The following is a 15,036-nucleotide window of genomic DNA, read 5'->3' on the forward strand; positions in this document are numbered from 1 at the left end:
CGTGCCCAGGACCCAGGCAATTGCTTCCCTTACAACCAGCCAAGCTGTGCATCAGCAGGTTTCCCCGGGACAAGCGCTGTAGCTAAAATATTCATCCTCATGGCAGAGGCACAAAAGGGCCTTCACACCTCACCCCTTCGGCAGCTGATGCCCAACACCGTGAATCCTTCGCAGCTGCCACATGATCCCGCGAGTCTCTAAAACCCTGAAACCCATCAACTTTTCCAGCACGAGCTCCCCAGAGATCTAAAACCTGCGAGCAGGGACTGGAGCAGCGATGTGCCGCGTCTAGAGGACAGCCCAGCCATGGGGCTCACAGCTCAGCCCTTTCTGCTGCTCCTGGCTCTGCAAATATTGCAATACCCAGAGCAAAGAGGTGCAGGAGCAGGTTGGAGCTGCAACTCAGGACACCTTGGGAAAAGCCCCCAGCTCCTCTTACCGAGGACGGGGAGCAGTGCCGTGGTCTGCGGAGCTGGGGCGAACAGCAGGGCTGGGCTCAGTGCTGGGGGGTATTTGTAATCACGGCGGCAGTTCCAGGTTTGCTCAGCAGCAGGTTGCTACGTGCCCGTGGAGCACTAGGTATTTGGTGTTAGGTGCAGCAAGGCTTGGAGGAATGAAGCTTTGGAGCGAATCGGCTTTTTCCGGAGCATACTTTTTTCTTTAGTGAAAACTGAGCTACCATTTGAGCAACTGCGAGAGGAGCCGAAGCTGCTGGGATGCAGCAAAGATGGGGACAAACAGAGGCACGGGCAAATCGGGGTCACAGGAGTGACAAGGCAGCAGGGCGAGAGGAGGGAAACACGGGGCCGATGGTCCCTGCGAGCCGGCAGCTCCGCAGGATGGGAATGCCGGGGGGCCGGGGGGCAGGAGCCCCGGGCTGAGGGGATTCCAGCTGTGCAGTAAAGGCTGTGACAGGGGTGAGAAAAGGAAACGTGGCTTACATAGGACAGAGACAGCAGATAGGGAGGGTTATTAGCTTCAGCCACCCTTCAGGTTCAGATAGATCCTGTTTTGAAAAGCACAGCCCTCACCTTCTTCACCATCGCCTCTTGGAAACGAACACATCGGCCCCCGTGAAACCACTGGGCAATTAAATACTGCAACGCTTCCCTGGATAAGGCAGTTTTGCAGCCGTACAACATCATCCACCTCCCACGGACGCGTTCAGCAAGGAGCCGGGGTGGGGGGCAGCCCCTTCACCCCACTGCTGCCAGCAGCGGCTGCGGTGAGAGCCCTGCAGCTCCCCGGCACCAAGGGCAATCCCGAAGGTGACCGAGAGCTGCCGAGGGTGCTGCAGTCCTGCCAGGGGAAAAGAAATGGGATGCATTTGCACGGGCTGACATGGGTATACAGCACTTTTCTGCCTGTTCTGGCCTTTCGCAACCGTACTGCCCCATGGACGTACACCTGGGGCCGTTGGGAAACGCTCTCCCTCTTTTTCTCTATACAGAACAGTCAGGATAAACCTGCAGAAGTCGCAGCCTGTTCAGAAGTGCTCCCAGACGAGAAAGAAAACCTCATCTAGGAATCTAGGTCACGGAGTGAGATAAAAGCCGTGCTGCTTCCACGGCCCATCTCATGGCGGACTCTGCATTTGAAGTCGCTGGCAGAAAAATCTCATTTATTGAGATCATCAGAACTGCCAAAGGGATTTGGATTAATTTGAATGGGGAATTGGTATCCAAATCCCACCGGCAGCTTTCAGTCTCAGCCTTCGCAACCAGTTCACAAGCAATCCACGGGCTAACGTGCAATTTTGCTTGCGTGATCATGCAGCCTTTTACTACTGCAAACAGTAAATGCATTTGGACACAGAAAATCACGACCAGAATTTGCAAACCAGAAACAGCGAGGTAGAACCAAAACTGTCCCACTCTTTCCTCAAATGCTTGTCTTTCAAATGACAAAGATACCGATCAGATCAAACCAAAGGTAAGGAAGCAAGGGCTCTGCGAGCCTCGCTAATGGGATCTGGTGATTAGGTTTGTGCAATGCAGAAGCAGCTCAGAAACTCCGACAGCAGCCACAGCACACGGGGACCCTCATCCACTGCAGGAGAGGCCTTTCTGTGCCAACACGGACAGCCAGGAAGGCAGATGTTGATCAGAAATTAAAATACGAGCCAGTGCAACGTGTTACAGACAGGAATAGGTCACAAACGGGTCTCTCTCAGGGAGGGATCGTAATGCCCGGAGACAAGCTGGAGCAGATTTAAGGGCTGCACAACAAACAGGGAGATGCAGGAGGTGTGTGAGTGAGGTTAGCAAAACCAGTTTCTAAAAAGGCCTTTAACTCTGAAGTTAGGATAAAAGCAGCTATTTTTGTTTGAAGAAAAAAATCCAAATCTTAAAGCTCCAAGAGAAAACACAGGGCCTAATTTTAGGGGGTCAGACCTGAGCCCGAGGCAGAACACAGGGTCCTTCTGCTGAAAGCAGGGCCTTTGTGGATAGTACATCAGGTTTCCCTGTGCCCCGAGTGCCTGCAATTGGGCCTAACTGCTCACTGAGCGCATATTTTAATTAACTTTGAGCCTTCCTAAGTGGAGAGTAATGATAAATGGCGTACAAGGAAGTTAAACTGCATTTAGTGACTAAGCAGGAATCCCTTAGCTTTGAATGAAATGCTCGTACGTCCCATCAGCAACATGATTAATGGCAAAGTGTTTTGCATTTGCAGCTGTAACCGTGGGCAGAGGAGAGATCCGAAAGGATGGCTGAAAGCTTTTCTGCTCGTGTTTGAAGAGTCAGATCATTCACGCACAGCACTCTGCCTTGCCCACCAGAGCCCACAGGTGGTTTTTGGGGCTGGCACCACTTATGTGGGGCACAGCTGACACCAGTGGTGACCCGTGAAGCACCACATCTTGGGGTCCTGGCCTTTTCCCATGCTCTGGGATTCGCAAGTATAATGTAACTTGCCTGGCACGATGCAAAATACACGTTGTGTAAATACAGATGTAATGTTCCTGGCAATCGCAGCCTTCCTGGAATTAATGCTCCTGGAGGCAACGCTTCCGAGGACTGTTGCGAGGAGCTGTAGAAAAACTGGGCATTTTTGGAATACCATCTACTTGCTACATAATGTTTGACCAAATACCATTTAGAATCAAAGGGAGCCTGTAAGTGCTTTGGAATGGACTTGTAATGGGAATAACTATCTGCTGCATTTAAAGCACAGATTTCTAATAGCAGCTGATGAGGGAAATCAAATTATTAGTTTATTTATTTGCATGTATTAGCATTTTGCCAACCATTTCTTGTCTTTATTTTAAATTAATCTAGCTGAAAGCACATCAGCCTGCCGTGAGCTTAGCAAAACCTGTGTGTTAACCACAACATTTTAGCTGCCTGCACTTCACACAACTTGCAGCCGCTTTTCCTCTCTGCGATCAGCAAGTCTCTGTTCTGCAAAGCAGGGTCGTCACGCAAGCTGAAAACAGAACTAGCCAGCAGGAAGACTGCCACATCTCATCTGCTGGTGGAGTATGACATCTACAAGTCAGCTGAGTTTAGCTGAATGTTTTGTTATTTAACCCTTAGTCACAAGTATGTAGGAAAGAAAATGGCTTCTGGTTTATACCAGAGGTGTTGGGCTGCAAGTTTTATATCTTTCTAACTCACTTGATGGAGCATTGAGTGGAGCTAACCTGGCTCGTCGATCAGCTTCAGAAAAGGGAGATGCCACGTCTCAAGTGTCCAGGCTCCAGAGCAATTACACGAGAAATACCAACTTTGCTCGAGGTGCTCTTCAAGTTCCCCCTCAGCTCACGCAATAGAAGCATCAAACTGCACAGAAAAAAGTTGTGATGTTGCTCACAGATGGCTTTCATGGGTTAGTAATGCCAGCTACCCATCGGGTGCTGTTCGGCTGGGTGCTGTACAAATGCACGGAGAGTGGCCATCTCCGACTCGCTGAGCCTATGAGCCATTCAAACCTCATTAGCGAGATTAGCTGGGTGCTTCAGATTAAGGTTGATTTGCACAAAGAGCAAAGGAACCTGTGCATGGTCCTTGCTCACAGCAGAGCCAGTGCTGTTAGTCAAAAATATTCCTGGTCTTTAGGGCAAGCAAATATAAGCACAGGCTTGATCATGCCCGGTTTTGAATCCATAAACAAGGGTACACAGACAGAAAATGAGAAGTAGACGATTCAGAGAGAAAGCTCCAGGCCTTCTTGCTGTGCAGGGTCAGCTCCAGGAATTAATTGCTGCAGGATGTCAGGAAGATAAAATTTAGCAGGATTCAAGAGAGGATTAGACAGTCCTGTGATCAGGAACATTTGTGCAATGCTAACTGGGTCAAAGAATACAAGAGAAATTAAGCACTGTGCTTCCCTGAAGGGCTGAGCTGGTACCAGCTGGATTTAAAACAGATTCCTCCCTACCTCCTCTTCCCAATCTTGTTATAGCAACAAGCATATAGCAGGATCTATTGCAAAGTGTCTTCTCTTTCTTTAGAATAATAAAGCATCACCTGCTCTAGCAAGTCCTCGAGAGCCAGTGATGACTGGTCCATGCTACGGCGTGTGGCGAAATCCTCCTCTTGCAATTTTAAAGATAGGGAATGGGAGTTTTACCCTCTCTGCTGCCTCTAAGCTTCAGATCAAATAATTTCTCAAGAAGAGAATAAGGTGCACAATAAACTGGCTGCAGATGAGCCTGTTGGGTCTCCACCCTGAAACCCTTTTCTAAGAATAATTAACCGAATTATTTAACTGTATGATAACGTCAACCAGAAAAACATGCAGGAGTAGCAGCTGAATCCAACAGCCAACACTAGTGGTATCGTAGGGAAGTGTCAGGGGGCTAATGGGAACAATGGTTTCTACCACCAAAGAGAGGAGAAGAAATCGGCTCTTGCTGCGAGTAAGCAAAGAAGCAAAATCCTCAGTGAAAACACAGACTTCACTCTTCAGGTGGGCAGATACGCACTAGCTGCTCCATGGAGGTAGCTACCATGGAGGTAGTAGCTGCTGGCTGAGGCACCCAGTATAATCTTTTCCAAAATGTTCTTTTTCATTAGAAAGGTGCTGACAAAAAATCTATAGTCTTTGCACATTTTTCTGACACCGTAAAAACGCTCCTGGCACAATTGGCCAGAAGGCACGGCACACTGCGTGTGACAGCAAGGGTAGTACAAGCCGCTCCAAGCTCATCAGTTCACTTCATTAAATTTCACTGTCTTCAACAAAAGGATTCTAAGAGAAATGTCTCGCTAAGGCTAATGCTGGCAACAGAAAATTACCTGGTAATCTCAGACAGGCAGGAGAAATCTTTGGATTCTGTGCCCAAAGACAAAACCTTCTTCCTACAGTCCATTGCAAACAATACAGGATAGAAAAAAAAACATGTCAACATTTAAATATCATCCCATTAGGCTTGGCAGAAATTTGGGATGCCCACTACCTTTGAAATTTTGGTATTTGAAAATAAGGATGAAAACAACTGCTGCCAAAATTGCCAAGGAAACAAACCCTCCCCAGCAAATTCTGTTGTATCAAATGCTGTTTAGCATCTAGCAATTTCCTTTCAAAATGAAGTTCAAAATGTTTTGCAAAATTGTATTGTGTTTTCTGTTTTCCTTACTGCCTGCTTTTCCAGGAATAGCAACACTTAATACGATCTGTCACAACTTTGTCAGACTCTGAGACACAGTGGGGCAGCGAGGACCCAGCTATCTGACAGAACTCTGTAATAAGGATTTATTAGAATTCTTTCCTTTCTCATTAATAGTATTGAGGGCTACATTTACATGGCAGTTTGTCCCATGTATTTTTTTTTTTTTTTTTTCCTAGAGAAGCGTTTCTTGCTTGGATCATAAACCAGTTGGACTATAAGATTTTACTGCTTCTGGTACAAGCACTCGCATCCCGATCCACATTAGCTCCCAAGCTACTTCAATAGACGACACAGACTTGCCTACCTTTATGGATAAAGGCCTTTGCAGACATATTTAAGGAGCCACTGCTTTCAGAACCTCATACAAAGTGCTCCATGTCAGCAGTAGACTATTTTTAAAATCACTATGAAAACAAAGCACTGCACTGCATGCATTTCTTTTACTGGGGACAGAAGAAGGAACCAACCCACCCGACAGACCAAAGGCACATTGCTCAACGTGCTGTGGAGAGGTACTCCAGGCAGGACACGGCCACGGCTCTGTACTCCTCCTGTACCATTGAATCTACCTGACTGTAGAGCAATGGCACCCTCGGTACGCTCCCTCCACACGCTTCGGCTCCCGGGAGGTGATGCTCACCTGCAGGACACGAGGGAGCAGAAACAACCGAGGAGTCTGAGCTGGGGACGGACGGACAGACGGACCGACCGCAGGCGTGATCCGATCCGCAGTCCTGACACCCAGGACTTTCGGCAAGCTGCTGGCTTTTGGAGTTATTTTGGCTTTGTGTAGAACGGGAATAATTCTTACTTAGGGCAAGAGGGAGGATTTGTAAGATCAGGCAAACCTATAATAAAAAATAATTATACAGAAACAGATTTTTCATAGGCAGCAAGGAATCGCAGTGGTGAAAGAGGAGCAGGTGCTGCAGCGCTGGGTGGGTTTGTTCTCTATTCATTTCAATAGTTCCTACAGGACATGAGTAATACAGACAAATGTAACAAAACCGCTGGCTGTCTACTGAAGATGATGTAACTAGATGAAACTGCAGTTTTCACACCATCAAATGTGAAAGCTTAATTAAATTGTACAGCCATACCAAAACCTCAGGACTGTACCCAGCAAAAAATGTAAACCCAGTTCAGTGGAATGTGAATTCCCGTGTTTGGTGCTGCAGGTCAGGCGCTCGCCCTGCTCCGCCTGTGATGGTTCAGTGAGTTAGGACAGATCTCAGGGAAGACAGTCTGTTCTCCATGCACACGTGGTAACTTCGTTTTTTGTGCTTCTGCACACCTGCTCTCCCAGTGAAAGCCCAATGGAGTTAATGGAAAATTTCCTGTTCGCCGTCTTGGGCCGAGACCCAAATTTCTACCTTTTGTTCGTCTCCCTCCTCCCTCACTGGTCCCTGGATGAAGGATCCCACCTAAGGGAGAAATTGTTACCTAAAGTAATCCCAGCCCTTCCTGTAGTCTGTTACTTAAATTTACAGCAGAAGTATTCCTAGTTTAACACGTGCAAGCATTCGCAGGAATAGCCCACACTTATACAGAGGTACAGCCTCTTGGAGAGCAGCTAAGGTAGTATAAACCTTCAGCTGCTTTGCATGCTGTCTTAAAACACAGCAAAGGGAATAAAAATACATAAATTCATGAAGTAAGAAGCTGAAAATCAAACTGCCGTTTGAAGGATAAGCATGTTTGACTTGCTCTTCTCTCACTGGGCGATGCACGCAGACTTTTTACTGAATGTAATTGCTACTATTCCCTGGAAAACTCGTGATCACGCTGAGAGACAAAGGAAGCTCAGTCTTCAGAGGTGTTAACCGAGACAACTATGAAATATCTCCACTCGCTTCCTTTGCACAGTAAGCTGTACCTCGTATTTCTGAGATTTCCACAGCAGCTCTTCCACGGGTGGACGGCAGCAGACGTGCCCCAGGACCCACGCGAGTGCTCGAGTCTAACAAGAACTGGGTTCGCAGCGTCGCAACCACGCCGACTGGTGAAGCACTCTCGCGTGCCACTGGAGCCTGGCTCGTGTCCCCGCAGAGCCCATAAAACCGCAGAGAACAACTAAATGAGAAAAGTAAAGGTCTTGCCTTGTCAAGAGACTGACGTGTCAGAAGCTCCAGCCCGGTCACGGGGAATACCGCAGTGGCAGACACGATGTCAGGCGGGATGCTTCCCTTCACCCCAGCTGCTCAAGAGAGCAACTTGTAGGCAATTCCTAACGCTCCTCTCTCCCACTGCTTTATCTAGGAGCGGAGGAGATGGTTAAAAGAAATCCTTGCACATCTCTAGGCTTTCCCCCATCTAATCTGTGTCTTGCTGCCAGGGTCAGCAAAACCAGCACGTAGCTTGGTTCAGGTCTTTAGATACAACAGGTCTCAGACCTCTTGGCCAAAAAGCAGACTGTTAACTGGGACACCATTTTTTGAAAAGGAAGAAGGGAACTAAAAAAATCAATAAATCCAGTCTCTGAAGAGCTATCAATACCGTTAGCCACAGTGGAGAAACTATCATTAATTCACTATTGGCACCCAAAGGGAGCAGTCTGTGCCTTGAACTAGAAAAAACTAGGAAAAAAACCCAGAAAAAACTAGAAAAACTAAACTAACTAACTAGGGGGAAAAAAAAAGTGTGCTATGAACAATCAGCTGAAGCTTAAATCTTTGTGGTCACTAAAACTCAGCAGGAGTGTATCTATGCTTTTGTTTTCTGTAATGTGTGTTTTTTTACAACAAACATCTAGCATTTTTAGAAGAAATGAATACTGTCCACTAACACACCGTGAAGATTTAACCTGAATGTACCTTCCTATCTTTTAAAAACCGTTAACCTGTGAGAATACCAGGCTTATTTTGGAGTAACAAAATGTTCAAATGCACCAAAGGTCCCCATAGCTTAATAAGCTTTACTGCTTTCCATACAAACAGAGTAAGTGAACATTTAGAGCGAACAATTAGTGCCTCTGGGTTAGGACAGGAAGATGCAAAGCAAGAAAATAACCAGAACACTCACCATTAATGAAGTACGGTTTCTCCCAAAATGTCACCCAATGCACCTTGCATATTCTTGTCCTTTCCACTTACCTTTTTCTCAGTTTCTCCTCCTTCCCTCTCTCTCTTTGGGCTCAATTCCAGATGTTTTAAGGCTCCTCTGCTCTACCCATGTCAGTAGAAAAGAAATGCCACACAGTCACCTGCACTGCTTTGGGCAATTCCCACCCTATAAGGCACAAACCCAACTTTGTACCATCACTGAAGAGCCAGTGGACATGGTGTATGAAGGACCAGTAACTAGGAGTCTGGCCAGAGTGATTTTGTATTCAATTATATTAAAATACCTGTGGTTATTTTACTGCAAGTTAAAGAAAGACAAATTTTCTCTTACCTGGCTTCAGACTACAGGACACAAACTCAACTCAATCCTTTCAGTGACAGATGCTGTTTTCCATATACGCTCTCTGGACAGGACACCAGGCTCTCCATTAATTTTGGCACAGAGTTTCCCTACAGATAGATGTCCCTATACTTACATGCCAGCTTAGCAGATATTATTTAAGAGCTCATCAACTCCAATTTGGAACCATGTAACAACTGTACTCATCTTAAAACATAGCATTAAGTAGATTAAACGAAGCAAGCAAAGGCCCTAGAATGATTTTACCATTGAGAACTAAGTAGGTCCTTTTTTATTCCCATCATGACAGCTGGATTTATAAAGCCAGTATTTAATTGGCACAGACATTACCAAACTGACTGCTGCCACTGGAAAAGGTTTATTCCTGGGCCTGAATTCCCACAAATACTCATAATTCTACAAGCCACCCTTTCTGGATGGCACTCTCAAATACATTCACACTCTGTGCACATGAAGCCTGTGTTACACACACCATCTAGTGGCAAGACCGCAAATGTGATGGTGGGAATTAAAATCTCACCCACGAGACAGAACCAAAGAGAAATCATTGCTGAAATCTGGACTGGACTCATCACTCTGTTGGGGACTTACAGCTGCTTCAAGACAGCAAACTTTAGAACTACAAGCAAGCCGAATGCTCTGGGGCATGTGGTATTCACGGAAACACTGAACTAGATCCTTTATTTCAAAGCAAAACAGCGCCAACATACTGAATGCGAGTTCTGAAGACATGCAGGCATGCCAGCGAGATGTCTTGTGTGCTTCAGTGCTTTATACAGCAACTGCGCTCATGTGTTATGTTTCCTGCTACTAGTGATGGGAACATCATATAAGAGTCTGCACTGTTACGCATACACTCCGATACAGAAGAACCCCCCTGAAAGAATGTGATATTAAAATAAACTAAGGACAAGAGTTAGGCTGATCTTATGCCTGAAAAGAAAGATGCAAGAAATCTTCACTCTGCTCCCCTTCCATGGTAAATGAATGGAATCTTTGAATCCCTTCTCGCTGCCAGACCCCAAGACTACTTTGGGCTTTCTGGGGTGGGGAAGGGAGAGGAAGGAAAGAGTGGGGTCTACAGGATGCAGACAAAACCTGTGGACTGCACAACTGACCTTACTGACTGACTTGGGAAGGGCAGAAGACAGCCAGATATGAAGACACGGGGTTGAGATCTGAGTAGGTTTGGGTACGGGTTTTCCACAAACTCTGGAGGCATTACTAATCAGGTCTTCACTTTGCAATCCAAACCCAATTGATTCAAGCAGCTTTCTGCTCTGCAGATCTAGAAAGTAACAGAAAGTACAGGAAGGTCTTTCTGGGATTATCAAGTTTCTTACATCCTTCCATTTTACCCTTAACACACTTCACTCACTCTGGCTCTATGTGCAACTCTTCAGGAAAAGCTTTAGGAATTAAGTTAAAATATGAATTAGACTTCAAGAAGGTTTGAAACAGATATTGGATTTATTGGTCAGCTATGAGTAGGAAAATACATTGGTAAAGAAAAAGAAGACCCTGTATATAAATATAATACTAACTAGTTAAAATTTGACCAAGAAGGAAGTTCCACTGAAGAGAACAGTAAAAGCCCTTGTTTACCATCAGACCATATTCAGTTTCCCATTTATCTTATTGAAGAGCTGCCTATAGACAAATGCAACATTCTTTGAGCTTAGTGCAGATAATGTGCTGGTTTTTGTTACATGAATGGTAAACAAGAGTTAGTCCAGTGCATTACACATTATACAGAAGTACTGTGAATAAAGACTAAGATATTCTATTTTAGACACTACTTAAACATACCAAGACACTTAAGTGTTACAAATTTATGCAACCAAAAGAAAAGAATAGCAGTTAACATACTAAAAAATACTGTGTCCGTCTGGATGAAAAAGGCTTGCTACTTAAGCGGTTAACTGAATTTTTTAAAGTTTTACAGTGTAATTAGGTCCCGCCCCCCCCCCAATAGTGTTGTAATTATTTTGTCTTTCATACACGTTTTGTGTGGTTGAAAAAGCAAACCATAAGCTATTTTCTAAGTCCGCTCTGAAAAAAAAACCAACTTGAGAGATTTGCTAGTTACATCAAAGATGCATACATGCAATGTCCTTAAAGTCAGTTTTGTCAAATGCTAGCCAATTTACCTTTTTTATTTTTTTTCAAAGCTGCTAAAAGGACAAAATAATTACAACACACACCAACTTATATGCTCTTCCCCTCCCACCTTGTGTTATGTTAAAAGCAGTAACTTGTGGTATTAGTCTTGTACTCTCATCAATTCTTTTAGTTAAAGGTATATTTCAATTTACACTTTGACACCCAGAATTCTTGGTAAAGGTAAATAAAACTAGACAAGATATGGCTGACTGTACTTTAAGTGGAAAAAAGCCTGGTCTAACCTAAATAAATCCTTTCAACCCCAAGGATGTTCTGTGACTTTCGCTGTATGTGCTTTTACAACAAGAACACTGAAGGTACATTATGGCAACACCCAAAACCACCTCGAATAAAAATATTGCAAATAACCATTTTATGTTAAAAACTATGAAGCAAACATTTTGATTTTGTGAAGACACAGTTTATTGCCTTATTCTATGTTATAGCTGGAAATTGAGACTTTTGAGTTAGGTTTGTTTGACACAAGAATATATTTTCTTCGAAAGATTGTTTGACAAAGTTTATCTCAGCTCTGTTTTGGTGCCATCTGGTCTTTCCCTATATTCAAAATATTTCTCCTTCCTTCAGCCCCCGAGTCATAGCTGCAGTCCAGTTAAAACCCAGTGAAGTCAAAGGAGTGTCTTCAATGTATTCAGTGGGTTTTCGATTGGGACCTGGTGGACTAGTATAAAAGCTGGAGGAAACGGTCATTTAAATGGACCCTTAGACTGTAAGGTGACTAAGCAGGAACAGTTGTGTCTCCAAAAGCACAAGGGGCCATATTTTAATGTGCTGTCATAAATTCAAATATTTTTTAAGACTAAGCAATACAGGAGAACACATACTGGATAAAGCTTAAACCTTTAGAATCTAACAAGTGCACTCAAGCTCCAGCATCTATTAAAGTAAATTATCCCCCTCTAAGAAATACAAAATGAGTAAGTGCTTCCCTTCCCCTTCTGTAAAGCTTTCTGGACTCATTACACAATCCAGATAATCAGAAAAGAAAAACAGTTTGCTCAGTTTGACAAGCTAAATTGGCTCATCATCACTGGAAATTGTCATGATGTACATTACCAAGACATCATTAAGGAAACATGAGTAAAACACCTTTTATTCACACTTTACAAAAAAACCCCAAAAAACAAACAGAAAAAAAATAACACTACGCATTAAGTCTACTACAGCAATACTACCAGCATTTCAATGTACTGATTATAAACTGGACATGTTTGGTGTTTCCACAACTAAAACCAAAACAAAACAACCCCAAGAGATCAGGTCCCAGACAAGGATTCAAGATCAAAATTTCTCCTATTGAAATTTTAAAATGTACATTTTACATATCCGAACTGTTTGTAATTTTTACTTTCAGCTTAAAACAGAACGGTTTGAGCACATTTATGTGCTGACTACTTTTCAATAAAATTTTGAATCATTATTACCAATCCACTCTCTTATATATAAAAATTAACAAATATTTAGAAAGTTTTCTCTTAATGCTCAGTGTCCTTTTGCTTCCCTGCCCGCAGCTGAAACAAAAGCTGTTTAAGACCAAGCTCTCTATCTCAATTTTTATTTTTACATTGATTATTCAAGTTGTATTAGTTTAAGGAGACAATAAATTCTCCCTTTCAGGATACAAATAGACAAGTTAAATTTGTAAGCTGTTATATACTTGGCTTCATGACACAAATGGCACTGAGGGTACACTATAACTTTAGTCTTGCTTGACACTTTAAAATAAGACTTGGTTGGTCACTTTAAAAAAAAAAATGATCTGAAGAATTGTCTTTGGGACCTGTATTGAAAATGCATTTATTTTACACTGCTTCATCAATAGAAAACATAGGGTTGGGGTTTTTTTCTTCAAGGAATTATACTTTCTGAAACTGAGGAACACACTTAAACGAAAGAGAATTCACATGATAGTAATTCTTAGTGGGAAAAACGGCACTGTGCAATGACACTGAAAGAAGCAGTGCATGGGTATTAGAAGCTAGAAACTGTGTACCCATAACCTGAACATGTTCAAAAAGTGTGATATTCAATGCTTCACAAAGGAAAAAAAGATGCCACAGCTTATACAAAAGTATCTTCATAAAATTTTCACAAGTGTTAACATTATTTAAAAAAATAAAAGAGGATGCACAGGATCTCTCTGCATGCACAGGCAGTGCTAGTTGAGAACAAATTTAAGCAGGCACAGTGGAGATAGGACAAGTATTTAAAACAGAAATGAAGAAGCTGTACACAAGTATCCCTAAATTTTACTTCAAAAGTTAGAGATGAGAAAAATATCTGACTGTATACACATCAGCAATAACTTTCAATCCATACAGGTCTACTTATATTCACTGCTTAGCTTATCTGTTCTGCGAGAACTCTATGCTTTTCTCTTTTTTTTTTAAAAAATCAGAAATAGACAGAATGTATTCAGTTATCTCTGTAAGATATTAAGATTTTATAAGTTTGGATTTTAAAAGCAACGTTCTCAATTGAACATAAAAAGTAGTACAAAAGGGCTAACGAAACCCTAACAGTGCAAATCATTAGCAGAGAAAACCTGTGACAACCTCTTTTACAAGCTGGCCTTTATAACACATGAAAACAGATAAAAATTTAGCCTTAGTTTACAATACAATCATTTTCCAAATCTGATTTTTTCTTTTTTTAAAGTACAAAATCTCATAAATCAGGTTTTCTGTTGTTCATATACAATCAATAAAGGCTAAATTCAAATTCTATATTTTACAAACAAGTCTGAAAAAGGAGGGAGTGAAGTACGGAAGAATGTTCTGTGGATGTTCCTACTGGCCTCAAAAAAGTAGTGCTACAGATAACTGTGCAAAGAGAATATACTGTATAACAATTCCCTATTTCAAGGCATGAAAACGTCACGTTGGATAAAAGAAACAGGAAGGTTAATTGTAACATATTAAAGAAAGGTGCAAATGCACCAATCGCTGTCGAACAGTATACAAAGTATATTGGGCTCAGAATTGTGTCTGTTGATAGCACCTGGCTTTTACTATGTCTTTAGCAAATAATTAGATTTAAGATTAAGATTATTAAGAAAAAAAATCCCTGTTGGCCATACCTCACTCCTCTATATTCAGATTTTACAATTGTACAAGTTAGACTGAGGTTACCCTCTAAAATGTACTTGACTACCTCCTGCCAGGGAGATGGATTCCATTTACAGGAGGCAGGAAAGGCAGCAAAAGCTCCAGTTGTGCAAAAAGTGAGAAGTGGTCAGAAGGGATGAGTGGATGTGGACAACCACTTATATTGTTCTCTATTAACCAATGATGATCCAAAGGTCCAAGAATGCCAAGTATGTTTAGCTGAGGTTTAGAGTAGAAGATGTAGTCAATAATACCCTAAAACAACAGAAGAAATAAAATCGATTATTAGTATATATTCTTGACTCAAGTTATTCTTCCAAACAAAAGAGCTCAATATTACAAGTAAGTGAAATGCTACCGTTCCTTTTCTACAGCACATCATCAACTTAGCAGACTTCTACTTCCTATATCCCATGCGTTGCTCAATATTGATTAGGAAAACAAAAGAAAAGTCCACCCTGTATCGCTTCTGCTATGCTTTTGTGGGTTGTAATTTCCAACCTCCTACATAGCTTCAAATCATATTTATCTGATTTTTGAAGAGGACAAGAGCCATCTTTGTTTCCCCTATGCAACTGAGCACTGTGAGTTTTCCAGTAGCAACATGAATTATTTCCTTGCAGCTGGCAGCTTAAGTGCCCCTGTTGTACTATTTCGTTTAGCTTGGAGTATTAAAACACAAAATATTCCTATTTGCAGGGAAGA

General features: G+C 42.7%; 1 protein-coding gene across 3 annotated transcripts in view; it reads right to left on the bottom strand.

Annotated features, from left to right (window-relative positions):
* Window positions 1–10,487: 10,487 nt before the first annotated feature.
* Window positions 10,488–15,036, bottom strand: part of CNOT6 (CCR4-NOT transcription complex subunit 6) — a 33,815-nt gene continuing 29,266 nt past the window's right edge. For all 3 annotated transcript variants that reach the window (XM_069772881.1, XM_069772879.1, XM_069772880.1), the window contains one exon: window positions 10,488–14,586. In XM_069772881.1, coding sequence (XP_069628982.1) covers window positions 14,374–14,586 — 213 coding nt within the window. In that variant the 3' untranslated portion in view covers window positions 10,488–14,373. The remainder of the gene's footprint in view (window positions 14,587–15,036) is intronic.

Source organism: Haliaeetus albicilla, chromosome 27 (assembly GCF_947461875.1).
Source record: "Haliaeetus albicilla chromosome 27, bHalAlb1.1, whole genome shotgun sequence".
NCBI classification, from domain to species: domain Eukaryota; kingdom Metazoa; phylum Chordata; class Aves; order Accipitriformes; family Accipitridae; genus Haliaeetus; species Haliaeetus albicilla.